General features: G+C 37.6%; 1 protein-coding gene across 1 annotated transcript in view; it reads left to right on the top strand.

Moving 5' to 3' along the window:
* MARCH5 (membrane-associated ring finger (C3HC4) 5) overlaps window positions 1-18,425 on the top strand; it is a 60,583-nt gene that overhangs the window by 17,843 nt on the left and 24,315 nt on the right. Inside the window, exon 2 of the mRNA XM_011947843.1 lies at window positions 2,676-2,878. Coding sequence (XP_011803233.1) covers window positions 2,676-2,878 — 203 coding nt within the window. The remainder of the gene's footprint in view (window positions 1-2,675; window positions 2,879-18,425) is intronic.

Raw genomic sequence — 18,425 nt, 5'->3', positions numbered from 1 at the left:
CCAAAGTGCTGGGATTACAGGTGTGAGGCACTGCACCCAGCCTGTGCTTCCCCTTTGTAAATCATGTAGGGTAACTTCCTGATGTTGCCGTGGCATTTGTAAACTGTCATGGTGCTGGTGGGAGTGTAGTAGTGAGGACGACCAGGGGTCACTCGTGAGCATCTTGGTTATGGTAGGTTTTAGCTGGCTTTACTACAACCTGTTTTATCAGCAATATCTTTGTGACCTGTATTTTGTGCTGACCTCATATCTCATCTTGTGACTTAGAATGCCTTAACCATCTGGGAATGCAGCCCAGTAGGTTTCAACCTCATTTTACCCAGCTCCTATTCAGTCAAGATGGAGTTGCTCTGGTTCACATGCCTCTATTTCAACTGAAAGCCTAACTCCTGATAAGTTCCCACTCTAAATCATCATTCAGCTACCTTATTTACCATAGTTGTGAAATTAGTTAAAAAAAAATCTGAAAGTGCATGCTTTACATGTCAGTTCTAAAAAGTAAATCCATGCAAGTATTTAGGACTGAAATATACTGATGCCTGCAACTTTGAAATGCAGCAAAAAATAAGAATGATGAATGGATGTGTGAGAAAGCAAATATAGCAAGATGATAAGAATTATAGAATCTAAATGTTGAGTATATGGGTACTCACTGAACAGTGTTCAACTTTTTTTGGAAAGTTTGAAATTTTTCATAATAAAATGTTGGGGAAAAGTAAACCTTATCTAGAATTTATGAGGAATATAATAGCTACGCAAGTATTCTCATTAGATCGAAATAAGAAATTTGACATATCATTTTTGTAAGTCAAAAACACATGAATGTAGACTATTTCAGTTGTTTCAACCCATAAACTATTTTCATATAATAGTTGTTTCAGCTATTTCAGTTGTTTCAACCCATAAAAAAATAAAATAAAATTGTATTTTATTTTTCTGATGACTAAAATTGGGTTAATTTAAAATTTGATTCACCTTAATACTGATTAATTATGCTGATGTAGCCATACTTAACTACGTATGTGTTAAAGTATGAGAATAAAAAGTCTCTAAATATTCTGCCAATATTTTGTTGCATAATAAATTCCATTTCCTAGATGTATACAAATATGTTCACAGAATTACCTCCGTTATAGGGAAAAATATATACTAACAACATCTCAACCAGTCTGTGTGCTGGTATACTTAAACCAATTGAAATTTTAATGCAAAAATCATATAGGTTAGAACCCAGTCCTACTATGGGTAGTCTTGGTGGTTGCACAACAGTATTAATATACTTACTGCCACTGAATTATACACCTAAAAAATGGCTAAAGTGGTAGATTTTATGCTATGTATATTTGACAATGATAAAAAATTTTTAAAAAGAACAAAGTATTTTTGGACAACCATAAGACACTGTGAAGGCCCAGCTTAGCTAAAGTGGGTCAAAAGGGTCAGAATGCTAAACAAATGCTACCTACATTCTAATTTTCCTTAGATCCTATGAAACCTGACTGAATTTGAAAGCTGAATATAACAACAGTTTTGGATATTATTGCCATGGATTCAGTTCAACTTTTTTCCTGTTCTAATTGAAAAATTTTAATTGGAGCACAGAATTGAAATTCGTGTTGTTCCACAAAGAGTGGAGAACCTCACCCATCTATAATACCTAACTATATAGTCTTTCCCACTGAGAATAGTTAAGCTAGTTGTTCTGACAGAAGCCACTTATCCAATTAAGTGAAAAGTGCAGAGTAGGTAACATGCTTTAATTAGCAGTTGTTTCCACTTGTACACATTCTAATGGAGGGGAGGAGAGAAGGGTCTCATTGAATTGAACTGTATTTGCCCTGATGGAAATCGATGTCAAAACTTGTATTAATTGGGAGAAAAACTGAGGAACTGCAACCTAATTCCACAAGAAAAAATTACACTTCATGAAGTACCCTTAAAAGCAAAGTGGGAAAATGTTTTAAAATTACCGATCTCAATAGGATTTTATTTTTATTAATATAAGCACCCCAGACTTGATACTTCTAGATTTCAGATTTCAAACATACACACCCAAAATGTATCATATTGCTATCCTAAAAAAAGAAAATTATCTTGATATATTTATCTCCTTTGTGCTTCTTTGAGAAAACAATATTACATAATAATACCGTTTTCTCTGTTATGTTTATACTTTACCAGAGAGAGAAATGAGGTTTTTTTCCTCAGCTGAAAAATGGAATGAGACTATATGTAAAATCACTTGTGTAATACTTTGTTTTTCCAAGTTCAAGGGATTGGTGGTGTTGAACTGGGGAGAACACTGAATTTAATACATTACTGTGCTTATTATTCCTCAAAGAATTATTAGGTCTTATAAAACAAAAGCAGCTTGAGGTTTGTCTCCTTGCACTCAAGTTCATTAGAGAAGGTGAAGAATTACTGAAAATGTAGAGGAGATTACATAAAAACAAAGTTCAGAAAACATAAGATTCTGTAGAGGAAGACAAGGAAAAACAGAAAAAGTAGAAACTGCTCTAGTGGGAATGTATGGGTGGTTTTGTCTCCTTAGTCTTTTAATATAGGACGAAGATTCTGTAATATAGTAGGCTCATCCCATTAAGTAAGAGCTGCAGTATAGGGGAGGCTAAAGTCATAAAGATACAAATGTCATCATTTTCTCTTTTAATTTACAGAAGCTGCTGGGTTTGTTTTGCTACTGATGAAGATGATAGAACAGCTGAATGGGTGAGACCATGCAGGTGCAGAGGATCTACAAAATGGGTTCACCAGGCCTGTCTACAACGCTGGGTGGATGAAAAGCAAAGAGGAAACAGTACAGCCAGAGTGGCATGTCCTCAGTGCAATGCTGAATACCTAATAGTTTTTCCAAAGTTGGGTAAGAATATCTTTAAAAACAACACAGATATATTTGATATTATATATAACTTTATAAGTTTATTTTAACATGAACCACCTCTTTGTTTTTGTTTTTTGGGGCATGAATTTCTACACTCCCTTTCTCTTGTTTCCTCTCTGAATGTCAGAGACATTTGTTTTGCTAACAGTTTACAGTATCCTTAATATATCCCCAAATTTATCTGTTTGCCTGTATATTAGCTGTCTATTTGATAGAAAGGAGAAAGAACTTGCATACCTGTGTGGATATAATTGAATAACAAAGCTATAATAAAAAAGCTGACTTTAAAAAAACTGACTTAGCTTAATTATCTGGAGACAGTTGATGTAAGACAAAGAAAGCAGTAGTATGTTCTTTCTAATACTTCTTAATTCTTCCTGTTAAAGAATAAAAGTAGATAAATTAAAGATTTAATAAGATGCGACATTAAACTCATCTTTGGAATCTAATTTGTGTGGTTTCTTTCATGAACACTGCTATCCCTTTTCTGTGAAGTGGCAGGTAAGAAATAACCAAAGATCTTTGGGAACAGGCCTGGCATGGAAAAAAAGTATAGCAGACTGCTTACAAGAAGCAGTCTAAGGCTGATGTTTAGTGAGCCTGTTCCATTACAGCCATACAGTTATAAATTGCTGTCAATCTCTTGGTTTGGTGTTTATACCATGCCAGTTGTTAAACTTTTTTTTATAACCCTTGACTGTAACCAAGAAGTATAGGAAGGCAGCTTGGGTTCTGGGAAGGTCATAAGGAAAGAATGACTTTGGGGGCAGAGGAATTTGGGAAAAATTGGAAATAATAATTATAAAAAACAATAATGTATATTGTTTTTTATAAGTGCTATTCATACTGATATCAGACCAATGTTTTTGAAAATGAGGCAACATAAATACAGATAATGAAATGCTTTTCTAATGTGAGAAGATTAATAATAAGGGCAAACAAAATTTCCTTGGTTCTCTGTTTTTCTCTAACATGCACGGGAAGAAATGATAGCTTCCTATGAAAGGGAAGTAGTGTAGTAGAGAAAGTAGTGTTTTCAAACATTTGGAATTTGTGGACCATGTGATGGGTCTTCAGTGCATACCACTGATTTTAGATAAACACAAAAGAATAATTCAAAATGTTTTTATTGTAAGATCAAAGCAGTATTTTTAAATCAGTATCAGGAAAAGCAATGATTGTTCACATTATTATACCACCACATTAATGGTGAAAGACTTACTAAAGTCCAAGTTAAGGTTTCATATTTAACTGATTTCTTTTCTTGCTCTTAGTTTTATTAAATTAGCCCCACCTTTGAATTATAGATTTGGGAAGAGCAGCAAGTATATGGTATTTCTATTAGATGTTTTAGATATTCAAATGGACACAAAAATTATTACAGTAATTCTCACTGAAAACTACATCAAGTTGACAAATGTATGGCACTCAACAGGAAAGTTGAATATTTTAATTTGGGAGATGGCAATGTGTAGATCTGTCCTTTTGGTTGAATTCAGTTCTAGGAAATATGTTTTCAGATTTAGTGCAGTAATTGAATATGGTTTTAAGTCTACCTACTTGTTAGAAAAGAGTAAATCTTGGCCGGGCGTGGTGGCTCACGCCTATAATCTCAGCACTTTGGGAGGCGGAGGTGGCCAGATCACAAGGTCAGGAGTTCGAGACCAGCCTGGTCACTATGGTCAAATCCTGTCTCTACTAAAAATACAAAATTAGCTGGACATGGTGGCGTGTACGTGTAGTCCCAGCTACTTGGGAGGCTGAAGCAGAAGAGTTGCTTGAACCCGGGAGGCAAAGGTTGCAGTGAGCTGAGATCGTGCCACTGCACACAAGCCTAGGCAACAGAGCCGAGACTCCATCTCACAGAAAAAAGAGTAAAACTCTTTGGTTAAGCTGTTTGTATGATTATTTAGTCTGCATATTTTGTTACTAAGAATTGTGGCCGAGCAGGGCACAGTGGCTCACGCCTGTAATCCCAGCACTTTGGGACGCCGAGGCAGGCGGATCACTAGGTCAGGAGATCGAGACTATCCTGGCTAACACGATGAAACCCCATCTCTAGTAAAAATACAAAAAATTTAACCGGGTGTGGTGGTGGGCGCGTGTAGTCCCAGCTACTCGGGAGGCTGAGGCAGGAGAATGGCGTAAACTGGGGAGGCGGAGCTTACAGTGAGACAAGATTGCGCCACTGCACTCCGGCCTGGGAGACAGAGCGAGACTCCGTCTAATAAAAGGAATTGCAGCCGGGCACAGTGGCTCACACCTGTAATCCCAACACTTTTGGGAAGCTGGGGCGAGTGAGACCAGCCTGGGCAACAGGGTGAAACTCCATCCCTACCAAAAATAACAAAAAAAGCTAGCTGGGCATGGTGACAAACACCTGTAGTCCCAGCTACTCAGAAGGCTGAGGTGGGAGGATTGCCTGAGCCTGTGAAGTGGAGGCCACAGTGAGCTGTGACTGCACCACTGTACTCCAGCTTGGGAGACAGAGTGAGACCCTGTCTCAACAACAAAAAAGAATTGTAGCCAGTCATGGTAGCTTGCATCTGTAATCCCAGCACTTTTGAGGCTGAGATGGGTGGATTGCTTGAGGTTACGAGCTCAGGACCAGCCTGGGCAACATAGCAAAACCTTGTCTCTACAAAAAAAAAAAATTTAGCCAAGTGTGATGGAGCACACCTGTTGTAAGTCCTGGCTACTTGGGAGGCTGAGGTGGGAGGATCTCTTGAGCCTAGGAGTTTGAGGCTGCATTGAGCTATGATTGCGCCACTACCTTCTAGCCTGGGCAACAGAGTGAAACCAATCTTAAAGAGAGAGAGAATCATAATTTTACTCTCAAATGCTATGTTCAGGCTGATCACTATACTGTCATAGAGGTATGGTACTTGAGTTAGCCACTTAAAATCATAGATATGGTTTAATGACATCAATGTTACAAAAAAATGAATATCCGCTAGGCATGGTGGCTCACGCCTATAATCCCAACACTTTGGGAGGCCGAGGCAGGCAGATCACCTGAGATCAGGAGTTCGAGACCAGCTTGGCCAATAAGCCAAGAGACCAGTAGAGACAAGTTGAAACCTTGTCTCTACTGAAAATACAAAAAGTAGCCAGGTGTGGTGGCAGGCGCCTGTAATCCCAGCTACTTGGGAGGCTGAGGCAGGGGAATCATGTGAATCTGGGAGGCAGAGGTTGCTGTGAGCCAAGCTCGCACCATTGCACTACAGCCTGGGTGACAGAGCAAGACTTTGTCTCAACAACAACAACAAAAAAGGTATATCCTTCATTTCAGTAGGTATTGTTAGCATATTTCCTCTTGACAAAACAGAAAAACAGTATTTCCTCCTGCTTTTATTTTTTTCAAATAGATGTGGGGTCTTGCTATGTTGTCCAGGCTTGTCTCAAACACCTGGGCTCAAGCAATCCACCCACCTTGGCCTCTCACAGTGCTAGGATTACAGGTGTGAGCCACTGTGTGCCCAGCCTGCTGCTGTATTCTTAACATGCTGAAGATACCTGTTCAAGGGCTGCAATTTTAATTATATTCACAATTTTCCATGCAGTTATTAACAGTGACTCAAGCCAGCTATTGTCTGTAAATGAAGCCATGTGTGAATTGGCTTTCAGATGGTGGGCTCTTCATTGTCATACACAAAGCTAGTGCTCTAGCCATGCTGATTCCAGCACAACTTTTCAAGTCAACGTTCAAAAATAATTGTTGGTTGAAAGAAAATATCTTCTTCTAAAAACTTTTTAAAAGTTGCTTGCATTTCTTCATTAACATATTACATTCATATATGCTAAGAGTTGATTCGTACTCTGTAAACTAGTGGCTTCATGCAGCCATAAAACAAAATACTTAAGAGCATACATCTGTGATAATAATTGTTCTTCTTCTCTGTATAACACCCATAGCACATAATGTTCAATAGTGTCATCTGATGATAGAATTTTGCCAGTAGATTATTTTATTTCTGAGCACATTTGTCATTAATTTTGCAGCTGACAGTAGTTGAATCTGTTTTGTTAAAAGAAGTACCTTTGACTATTATTTTGATCTTTTAATGACAGAATTCATAGTGGAGGCTTTGGTTGGTTTACTGGAGTTGTTGAAAATGATCTGCACACTTCAGTGGCTTCTTGTCCCTATTTAATAATATATCACGGTACATGGGAACAAGGATGTCTCCTAGTACAGAGTTATCACTCCTAGTTTACTGATCACAGCTCATTCTAACATCAGTCTTCACTATAAAATCATACTGTTATCATTTATGGCATTCTGAGTTAAATGTATTTTTCACTTTTACTCTTTTGAACCATTGATTAATTTCCCTAAATTTGGGATTTAACACAGTATGGTAGTAACAATAAAATATATGTTTAACCAATGTAAACAACTTACATGATGTGGAAGTATGTTAGCCCTTTCCATTTTTCTTATTATGATAGTGTTTTCTTAACTTACCCTTGTAGAGCTTGGGTGATCCTTAGAATATAACAGCAATAAAGAACCTAAAAGGATTTCTATGAAAGTCATAATCTTCTCAAAATTTGTGAAATGTTTGTGATCAAAGCTTTTATCACTTTTTTCTCAACCTGTCTGTAAACCAGTTAATAGATTGCCAGAGACTGCCATTGGTCCCCAAAGACACTTGATAAACACTGACTAGAAGAAGGAATAAAAGGCAGAAGATACAGAGAGGGAAAGGTGATGATGGTTAATATTCTATGGGATGATCTCTGTGCAGCCGATTTTGTGTTGTTTATTTTTTTAACTTTTCAAATGGATTTAGCCCCAGTCTGGCTGGTGCTAGCTGGCCAATTCTGCATCTTTTCTGATACTTGGTCATGGAAGGAATGAAGAGGTAGTATAAGTGTATGTTCTTCATTGTTAATAGGGAGTTACTTATTGTGCTCAGTTGTGAAAAACTTGGAGGATTCATCGGAGTTTTATCCTTCTCACTGTTTGCCACCCATGTTACAGTTTGCTTTTTTCTTTTTTCTAGTGAGTTAAGTCAGTTGTTTGTATGCACCTACTTAAAACCTTGCTACTCAAAATATGATCTGAGGACCAGCAACATTAGCATCATTGGGAGTTATTAGGAATGCAGAACACCACCCCTTTTCTCCACCCCCCTTTTACTGAATAGAAGTCTGCTTTTTTTATTTTATTTTTTTATTTTTTTTTATTATACTTTAAGTTCTAGGGTACATGTGCATAACGTGCAGGTTTGTTACATATGTATACTTGTGCCATGTTGGTGTGCTGCACCCATCAACACGTCAGCACCCATCAGTTTGCTTTTTTTATTTTATTTTATTTGTTTATTTTTTAAAGACGGTGTTTTGCTTTGTTGCCAATGCTGGAGTACAGCAGCATGATCATAGCTCACTGCAGCCTCAAACTCCTGGGCTCAGGCAGTCTTCTTGCCTCAGCCTTCCAAGTAGATGGGATTACAGGCATGTGCCACCACACCCAGCTAATTTTTCTTTTTCTTTTTAGAGAGGGGGGAACACTATGTTGCCCAGTCTCAAACTTCCTGGCCTCAAGGGATTCCCAAACCCCCTTGGCCTTCCAAAGTACTGATAATGTAGGCAAGAACCACCACACCCAGCTGAAATGTGCATTTTAATGAGATCATTGAGTGATTTCTATGCACATTAAATTTAAAAAGCATTGCTTTAAAACATGAAAGGAATACCAACTGAGAAAAGTTTGTTTTATGAATAAAGTCTGTCCATAAACTTTGAGACCTGGTAATAACCTTGTTATTATACAGTGATATTAATTGATGATCCCGACCCTGTGTAGGCCTAGGCTAATGTGTGTACTTGTGTCTTAGTTTTTAACAAAAAAGTTTAAAAAGTAAAAATAATAAATTTTAAAAATAGAAAAAAGCTTATAGAATAAGGATAAAAAATTTTTTGCACAGCTGTACAATATGTGTTTTAAGCTAAGTGTTAAAACAAAAGAGTCAAAGTTAAAAAAAGAAATGTATAGAGTTTAAAAGTTACAGTAAGCTAAGGTTAATTTATTACTAAAAATTATAAATTCAGTATAATAAGTGTACAATGTTTATAAAGTCTATAATAGTGTATAGTAATGTCTTAGGCTTTCACATTCACTCATCACCCATTCACTGAATCACCCAGGGCAACTTCCAAACTTCCAGCCTTGCAAGCTCCATTCATGGTTAAGTGTTCTATACAGGTATACCATCTTTTATCTTTTATACTATATTTTTACTGTACCTTTCCTATGTTTAGGAACACAAATACCATTGTATTATATTTGCCTACAGTATTCAATACAGTAATATGCTGTACAGGTTTGTAGGCTAGGAGCAGTAGGCTATACCATATAGCCTAGGTGTGTAAATAGGCTCTATGATGTTCACAAAACTACAAAATGGCCTAAGGACACATTTATCCCTGTGTGTGGATACCCATCATTGAGTAACACATGAGTGTATGTTAACTGGGTTTTTCAGAGATGGCCTTTATCAGGTTGAGATCCCGTCTATTTGTAATTTGTTAAGGGCTTTTATCATGAAAAACTGTTGGGTTTTGTCAAATGCTATTTCTCTGTTGTTAATCATGTGGGTATTGTTCTGTATTCTATTAATATGGCATATTACATTTGGTTGATTTTCATATTAGACCGGCCTGGGGTTCCTGGAATAAGTTCTACTTGGTCATGTTTGCTAATACTTTGTTGGGAACTTTTGTGTCTGTACTCATAATGGATATTGGTCTGTAGTTCTTTTGTGATATCTTTGGTTTTGGTGCTGGAATCATACTGGCTCATAGGATAAGTTGGGAAGTGATCCCTCCTTTATATTTTTTAGAAGAGTTTGTGAAGGATTGGTGTTTTAAATGTTTGGGAGCAGTGAAGCCATTTGGTCCTGGGCTTTTATTCATGGGAAATTTTTTTATTACTAATTCAATCTCATTACTTACAGGTCTATTCAGATTTTCTATTTCTTCTTGAATTAGTTTTGATAGTTTGTGTCTTACAAATTTGTCCCTTTCATGTATATTATCTAATTTGTTGGCATATAGTTATTTATAGTATTTTTTAATCATCCTTTTCATTTTTGTAAGATTGGTAGTAATGCCCCTTCCTTAATTCATGATTTTAGTCATTTGAATCTTCTCTTTTTTTTCTGGTCAGTCTAGCTAAAGATTTGTCAGGATTGGCCGGGTATGGTAGCTCATGCCTGTAATCCCAGCCCTTTGGGAGGCCGAGGCGGGCAGATCACCTGCGGTCGGGAGTTAAAGACCAGCCTGACCAACGTGGAAAAACCCCATCTCTACTAAAAATACAAAATTAGCTGGGCATGGTGGCGGGCGCATGTAATCCCAGCTACTCGGGAGGCTGAGGCAGGAGAATCACTTGAGCCCAGGAGTCAGAGGTTGCAGTCAGCCAATATCACGCCACTGCACTCCAGCCTGGGCCACAAGAGCAAAAACTCCGTCTCAAAAAAAAGATTTGTCCGAGTTTTTTCTTTCTATTGTTGCATTCTCTGTTTCATTTTTATCCACCCTAATAGTTATGTCCTTTCTTCCTTCTGCTTGGTTTGAATTTAGTTTGCATTTCTCCTTCTAGTTTCTTAAGGTAGAAGATTAGTTGACCTGGGATCTTTTTGCTTTCTTTTTGTCCTTTTTTTTTTTTTTTTTTTTGAGACAGGGCCTCACTGTATCAAACATGCTGGGATGCAGTGGCACAATCTCAGCTTGCTGCAACCTTGACCTCCTAGGCTCAAGTGATAAGTGATCCTCCCACCTCATCCTCCCAAGTAGCTGGGACTGCAGGTGCTCATCACCATACCCAGCTAGTTTTTGTATTTTTTTTAAATAGAGACAGGGTTTTGCCATGTTGTCCAGGCTGGTCTCATACTCCTGAGCTCAAGTAATCAGCCCACCTCGGCCTCCCAAAGTGCTAGGATTAGAGGCATGCACCATCACAGCTAGCCTTTTGTTTTGTTTTGTTTTTGATACGGAGTCTCGCCCTGTCACCAGGCTGGAGTGCAGTGGCATGATGTCAGCTCACTGCAACTTCCACCTCCTGGGTTCAAGCGATTCTTCTGCTTCAGCCTCCTGAGTAGCTGGGACTGCAGGCATGCACCACCACACTGAGCTAATTTTTGTATTTTTATTGGAGACAGGGTTTCACCATGTTGGCCAAAATGGTCTCGATCTCTTGACCTCGTGATCTGCCCACCTCAGCCTCCCGAAGTGTTGGGATTACAGGCGTGAGCCACTCATCCCCAGCCACCTTCTTTATTCTTTTTCAGAGTCTTGCCGTGTTGCTCAGGCTGGAGTGCAGTAGTTGTTAACAGGTACAGTCAAGGCTACACTGCAGCCTTGAACTCATGGGCTCAAGTATCTTCCTGCTTCAGTATCCTGGTTAGCTGGGACTACAGGTGCATACCACTGCACCCAGTTCCTCTTTCTGTTTTTGTTATTTTTAAATAGATTTTAGAGCATTTGTGGGTTCACAGTAAACCATATGCCAGCCTCCACCCCTGACCACACACAGTGCTCACTACTTTCACCACTATCAACATCTTGTACCAGAGTGTTACATTTTTTACAGTCAATGAACTTAAGCTGACACATCATTACCACCCAAAGTGTCCATAGTTTACATTAGGGTTCACTCTTAGTTTTGACAACTGTATAATATATAATGTATAAAGGGTTCATTCCGGGTTTTGACAACTGTATAATGACATGTATCCACCATTATAGTATTATACAGAATAGTTTTGCTGACTTAAAAATCCTCTGTGCTCCATCTTTTCATCTCTCCCCAAGCTCCTGGCCACCATACATCTTTTTCTTTCTCCATAACTTTTCCTTTTCCACAAGGTCGTATAGTTAGACTCATACAGTATGTAGCCTTTTCAGATTGTCTTTTATTTAGTAACATGCATTTAATTTCCTCTGTATCTTTTTGTAGCTTGATAGATCATTTCATTTTAGTACTGAATACTCTTCCATTGTCTGGATGTCCCACAGTTTATCCATTCATGTACTGAAAGACATCTTGGTTGCTTCCAAGTTTTGGCTATTATGAATAAAGCTGTACACATCCATGTACAGGATTTTGTATGGACATAAATTTTCAACTCTGGGGTAAATACCAAGGAGCATGATTGCTGGATTGTATGATACAAGTATGTTTAGTTTTGCAAGAAGCCTTGAAACCGTCTTCCAAAGTGGCTGTACCATGTACCATTTTGCATTTTCACCAGCAATGGATGAGAGTTCCTTTTGCTCCACATCCTTGCCAATGTTTTGATTTGGGTCATTCTGATAGATGTATAGTGGTATCTCATTTTAATTTGCAATTTTCTAGTGATAAATGATGTGAAACATCTTTGCATATGTTTATATGCCATCTGTGTATCTTCTTTGATGAGGGGTACAAGTCTTTTGCTCATTTTAAAAATCAGCATGATAGTTTTCTAATTGTTGACCTTTAAGAGTTATTTGGATATTTTGGATGAAAGTTCTTTGTCAGATGTCTTGGGCAGATCTTTTCTCCTTGCTTGTCTTCTCATTCTCTTAATCTTCCTTCCTTCATTCCTTCTTTCCTCCCTCCCTCCCTCCCTCCCTCCCTTCCTTCCTTCCTTCCTTCCTCTCACTGCAAGCTCTGCCTCCTGGGTTCACGCCATTCTCCTGTCTCAGTCCCCCGAGTGGCTGGGACTACAGGTGTGCCCACCACCACACCCAGCTAATTTTTTGTATTTTTAGTAGAGACAGGGTTTCACCATGTTAGCCAGGATGGTCTTGATCTCCTGACCTCATGCCGCGCCCGGCATCTTCTTTTCTAATGTCATTTACAACTATAAAATTTCCTCAAAGTGCTACTTTAGCTGTGTATCATAATTTTTGTTGCGTTTTCATTTATCTCAAAATATTTTCTAGTTTTTCTTGTGATTTCTTCTTCGACTCACTGATTATTTAGGAATGTGGTGTTTAATTTTCACGTATTTGTAAATTTCCCAGATGTCCTTCTGTTATTGATTTTTTAATTTCATTTTGATCAGAGAGCATACTTTGTCTGATTTCTTAACTACATTAAAACTTTTTTTAATGGCCTAACATAGGTTTATCCTGGAGAATGTTCCATGTGCGCTTGAGAAAAACATGTATTCTGCTGCTGTTGGAGTATTCTATAAATGTCTAGTTGATTCTGTTATTTTCAAGTATTGTTTTTCCTTGTTATCTTTTACCTGTTTATTATTTAAAGTAGAGTGGTGAGTGGTGTCTTGTGCCTATAATCCCAGCACTTAGGAAGGTTGAGGCGGGAGGATCATTTGTGCCTAGGAGTTCAAGACCAGCCTGAGCAACATAGTGAGACCCTGTCTCTACAAAAAAAAAAAAAAAAAACTTTAGCCAAGCATGGTGGCACATACTTGTGGTCTCCACTAGCTCAGGAGGCTGTATCAGGAGGATTGCCTGAGCCCAGGAGTTCGAGACTGCAATGAGCTCTTATTGCACTACTGCACTGCAGCCTGGGCAACAGAGTAAAGCCTTATGTCTTAAAAAAAAAGAGCGAGAGAGTGGGGCATAGAAGTCTCCAATTATTGTTAAATTGCCTGTTCCTCTGGTTCCATACATCTTTGCTTAATTTATTTTGGGGCTCTGTTAAGTGCACGTATTTATAATGGTTACGTCTTTCTGATGGATTGTCCCTTTACCATTATAAAATATCCTTTTTTGTTTCTAATAGCAATTTTGTCATTAAAAATCCCTTAACTGATATTCGTGTAGCCATTTTAGCTCTCATATCTCATTAAGAGTAAATTCTTAGTTTTCAAGTTAAATTTTTGTCATCTTTATTTTATTACTTGTGTATTTATTTATTTGAGATGGAGTCTTGCTGTGTGGCACAGGCTGGATTGCAGCTGCACGATCTTGGCTCACTGCAACCTCCACCTCCCAGGTTCAAGCAGTTCTCCTGCCTCAGCTTCCCAAGTAGCTGGGATTACAGGTGTGCACCACCACATCTGGCTAATTTTTTGTATTTTTAGTAGGATGAGGTTTCACCATGCTGGCCAGGCTGGTCTCAAACTCCTGAACTCCAGTGATGCACCTGCCTCGGCCTCCCAAAGTTCTGGGATTACAGGCATGAGCCACCGTGCCCAGCTACTTGTATTTTATTGTTGCTCTTTTTTTTTTTTGAGACGGAGTCTGGCTCTGTCCCCCAGGCTGGAGTGCAGTGGCCGGATCTCAGCTCACTGCAAGCTCCGCCTCCCGGGTTTTACGCCATTCTCCTGCCTCAGCCTCCCGAGTAGCTGGGACTACAGGCGCCCGCCACCTCGCCCGGCTAGTTTTTTTTGTGTGTGTGTGTATTTTTTTTTTTTAGTAGAGACGGGGTTTCACCATGTTAGCCAGGATGGTCTCGATCTCCTGACCTCGTGATCCGCCCGCCTCAGCCTCCCAAAGTGCTGGGATTACAGGCTTGAGCCACCGCGCCTGGCCTATTGTTGCTCTTATAACTAAACATTAACTGAAACTTCTTATATAGAATTTTTACCAGTAACCATCCTCAAAAGGTGGTTTTCAAATGTTAGGTGGAGTGTAAATGCTTAGAAGGGAAAGATGTTCCCTGGGGATGAATAGGACCAATTCCTGGGAGACACCTTCCTAGAGAATCTAGGATATAAAATTAGTAGTTGTAACTATTTTATTTTACAATATTTTAATATCAGTGGTAATATCAATAGCTATCATTTGCTAATAGGCCCCTATTGCCTATTTTTCCATTCTCGGTTTCATTCTAGGCACTATGTCCATCACTTTGCCTATATTATTTAAACCTCTCAAAAGCTCTGCATAGTAGATAGTGTCCTCAGTTCATAGATAAGAAGTACACTCAGCAAATTTATGTAATGGAAGCCCATGGGCTTCCAGCAAATAAAGCAAGGACCCAGAATTTTACATTGGCAAATTTCTTATTACTGTCACTCAGTGAGTCAGCTACCAGGCCACATATGGATAAGTAGTTTCAAGTACCATAAGATCTAATAGGGATAATGTGAATTTGAACTAATTTGAGATACTGTTAATAAATTACACAAATGATGTGTAAGTAACAAAAATTTTATGAGTTGGTACCACTAGAATTGAAAGAGAAGTATATAGCCAAAAAACAAAATGATAGCCAGCACGATAAAAAATGCAAGCACTAACAAATTGCTTATTCTCTTTTCTTTCTCTTGGTATTTGCTTTGCTGGAAATGGAAAGGAATAGCAAATACATCAAAGAGAAGATGGAGCAACTACATTATCTCATAAGCAATTTTTTTTAAACTCATTTGATGTTTAAGTTTATATTTTTCCCCCAAGTAATGCATTGACACGGTCAGAAATTCAAAGACACAAGATACAGTAGGATATTTACCAGCCATGGTGCCAAGTAAGTTTTCTTACGTGGTTATAAATTACAACCATTGTTATAAATTTCTGGTATTTCATTGCAGTTTGTTTCTCTTTTTCTTCTCTCTCTCTCCTTCATTCTTCTCCTCTTCCTCTCTCCCTACACTTACACAGAATCTACGAATGTGAGAGTTAAAGGAACAACAAGGGATAGGGAAGTACCCAGGGATTAGCAACCATAGAAAACTGATAGTACAAGGGAAGGGAACTGTTAACAAGAGCTGCAGCAGAGGGAGAGAGCTCCTTAATAGGGCCTGTGATCTTTCATAGAGAAATGCAAGCTACTTGCAGTGAGGGAACCAGGGAAAAGACTTTCTTTAACACTTTTACCACTCTCTGATGTTCTGGTCTCTCCTATCATTTGAACACATCAGAAGCTAGAGGGCAAGGTTGCCTAAACTTTTTTTTTTTTCTTAGCAGTATATTGTAGATACCATTTTGTTTCGTGTATAAAGAGGTTTTTTTTTTTTTTTTCTATTAAAAATAGTCAGCCTGGATAAAAAACTTTTTTAAAAAACAGCTGTGTACATACATAGATGTATGATTACTTAGATAATCAGTCTTCCATTGATGGACATATAGGCTTGTTTCCAATCTTTTACTGTTACAGACAGTACTTTTATAAACAACTTTGGGAAATAATTTTATGCATGTGTGCAAATATATCTGTAAGATAAATGACTAGAAATAGAATTACTGGGTCAAAAGTATGTGCATTTGTAACATAATTGATATCCTATAATTGGCTTTTGTAGAGATTACACCCATTTAATCTCCCAACAGTGTATTGGAGTTCCTGCTTCCCCATTGCCTTTGCCAACATGCTGCTATCAATACATAGAACTAGTTATATCTGCCACCTTAACATTGATCAAAGCTCAGCAGAATGCCCACTCAGGTATTTTTTCTCTTTTACTATGAAATATTCCATATATGGAAAAGGAATGTATCCCAGTTTCATATGAGAAGAGATAAACAGGGCAAAGTCAACAACACCATTGAAAAAGCTGACATAAAAGGGCAAAAAAAAAAAAAAAGTAACTTTACAGTGTAGAAATGTGGCAAACACTACAACAGCCAAATAATCAAGGTCATTATCACTAGTAATGATTCATGTAGGTATTATGTACGTTTGATATGATGCAATGAAAATTGCACTTTGCCTCTGTGGTCTTCTTCCCTAAAAGTCCTAACTCCAAGAGATAATGAGAAAAACACCAGACAAATTCCCATTGAGGGATATTATACAAAATACCTGATCAGCACTCCTCAAGATTGTCAAGGTCATCAAAAGCAAAGAAGTCTGAGAAACTGTCATAGCCAAGAGGAGTGTAAGGAGACATGACTAAATGTAATTCACGTGTCTTTATTCTGTTCCAGAATCTGATCCAAGATACCACATTACATTTAGTCATGTCTCCTTATACTCCTCTTGGCTATGACCTTGATTATTTGGCTGTTGTGGTGTTTGCCACATTTCTCCACTGTAAAGTTACTTTTTTTTTTTTTTTTTTTTTGCCCTTTTGTGTGAGCTTTGTCAATGATGTTGATTTTGCCCTGTTTATCTCTTCTCATCCTTTTAATTCTTTTGGGTTCTTTTTTACATTTATTGTGATACTGACATAGTTGGATTTTTATCATCAGATTTTGTGCATTCTATATGTCCTACTTTTTCCTTTAAGTTTTATGCTTTATTTCTCTACCTAAGTGGTTATTCTTGAAAAATCTTGGCTTTTATCTCTTCAGATATTGCTTTTCCCCCATTCTTTCCATTCTCATTTTGTAGAACTCTGATTAGAGTTATATTAGACATTTTCCCTTTTTTCGTTACGATAGAATTTCTCATTTCCTGGGTTTTGTTATGCTCATACACTACAAACACTTGGCTGTTTAATATATTATCCTATCCCCTGCATTTTGTGTAAACTGGTGTTTAGATCTTGTCAATGAGGTTACTGTATATATATATTTTTTACAGGAATATCTGATTGTGTGCTTCTTATTTCATCACATCACAAGGCACATAATGTAAGACCGATCAGTGTGTATAGGTATTATCAGCCTGATCCATTCGATAAAGTTAACCTATTCATTTCCACCTAATGGTTTTAGCAGAGATTGATAATTTATTATTCATTGCCTCTAGATCCATTGTTTCATTAATTAATACAAAACATTGTCGTTCTAATTTTTTCATTCTTTCTCCATTTATTGGCTTAGAAAATTTATGTTATCAATCAAGAAGAGATTGCTAAGTCAGAGGGTAAATTGCACATAGAATTTTGCTGGGTATTGCCAAATTTCCTTCCACAGGTGCTGAACCATTTGTATATTCACCTGCAATATGTGAGTGTGACTATTTCCTCATGCTTTGCCAGTAGGATGTGTTAGCAAACCAAGATTTTAGCCAGTCTGTTAAGAAAAGATACCTTATTGTAGTTTTAATACACATTTCTTTATCAGTGAGGAGGCTAAACCATTTTAAAGTAAGAATACTTAGATCGTAAAAGGGTACTATAGAGTAAGAAATATATTTTCCCCAAACTTAAAACTTCACGGCTTCAATTTTATGGGGGTTTTACATTTTTGACTGATATACCAAGGTATCAGTTACTCCATAAAAATGCTCTGCATTGTTTTTCCTCTAGCCACATGACCTGTCACTCACATGAACTCAACCTATTTCTTCTCTGCCTACTCATAAAATATATCATTGGCTTATTTCACTACGTAGAAAACAAATATGGACTTAAGAACTCAAGTAATAATCTTTTCATATTAATAAAATTTTCTAGTAATATTTACACTTAGCCTTCAGCTAAATTTTTTTTTTTTTACTTTGCTTCATATATAAGTTCCTATGTATGATCAAAATAAAGAAAAATTTAAAAACCTAAGTCCTATTCCATGGTGATTTAGTCTTTGAATAACCTTTGTTGTCAAAGTTTATGGTTAGAGAACTCATTTTTTTTTTTTTTTTTTTTTTTGAGACAGAGTTTTGCTCTTGTTGCTCAGGCTGGAGTGCAATGGTGCAATCTCGGCTCACTGTAACTTCCACTTCCCAGGTTCA

The sequence above is a fragment of the Colobus angolensis genome, unplaced genomic scaffold, assembly GCF_000951035.1.
Source record: "Colobus angolensis palliatus isolate OR3802 unplaced genomic scaffold, Cang.pa_1.0 Scaffold270, whole genome shotgun sequence".
NCBI lineage: Eukaryota > Metazoa > Chordata > Mammalia > Primates > Cercopithecidae > Colobus > Colobus angolensis.
Note: the sequence above shows the minus strand (reverse complement) of the source record. Positions and strands in the feature narration are given on the sequence as shown.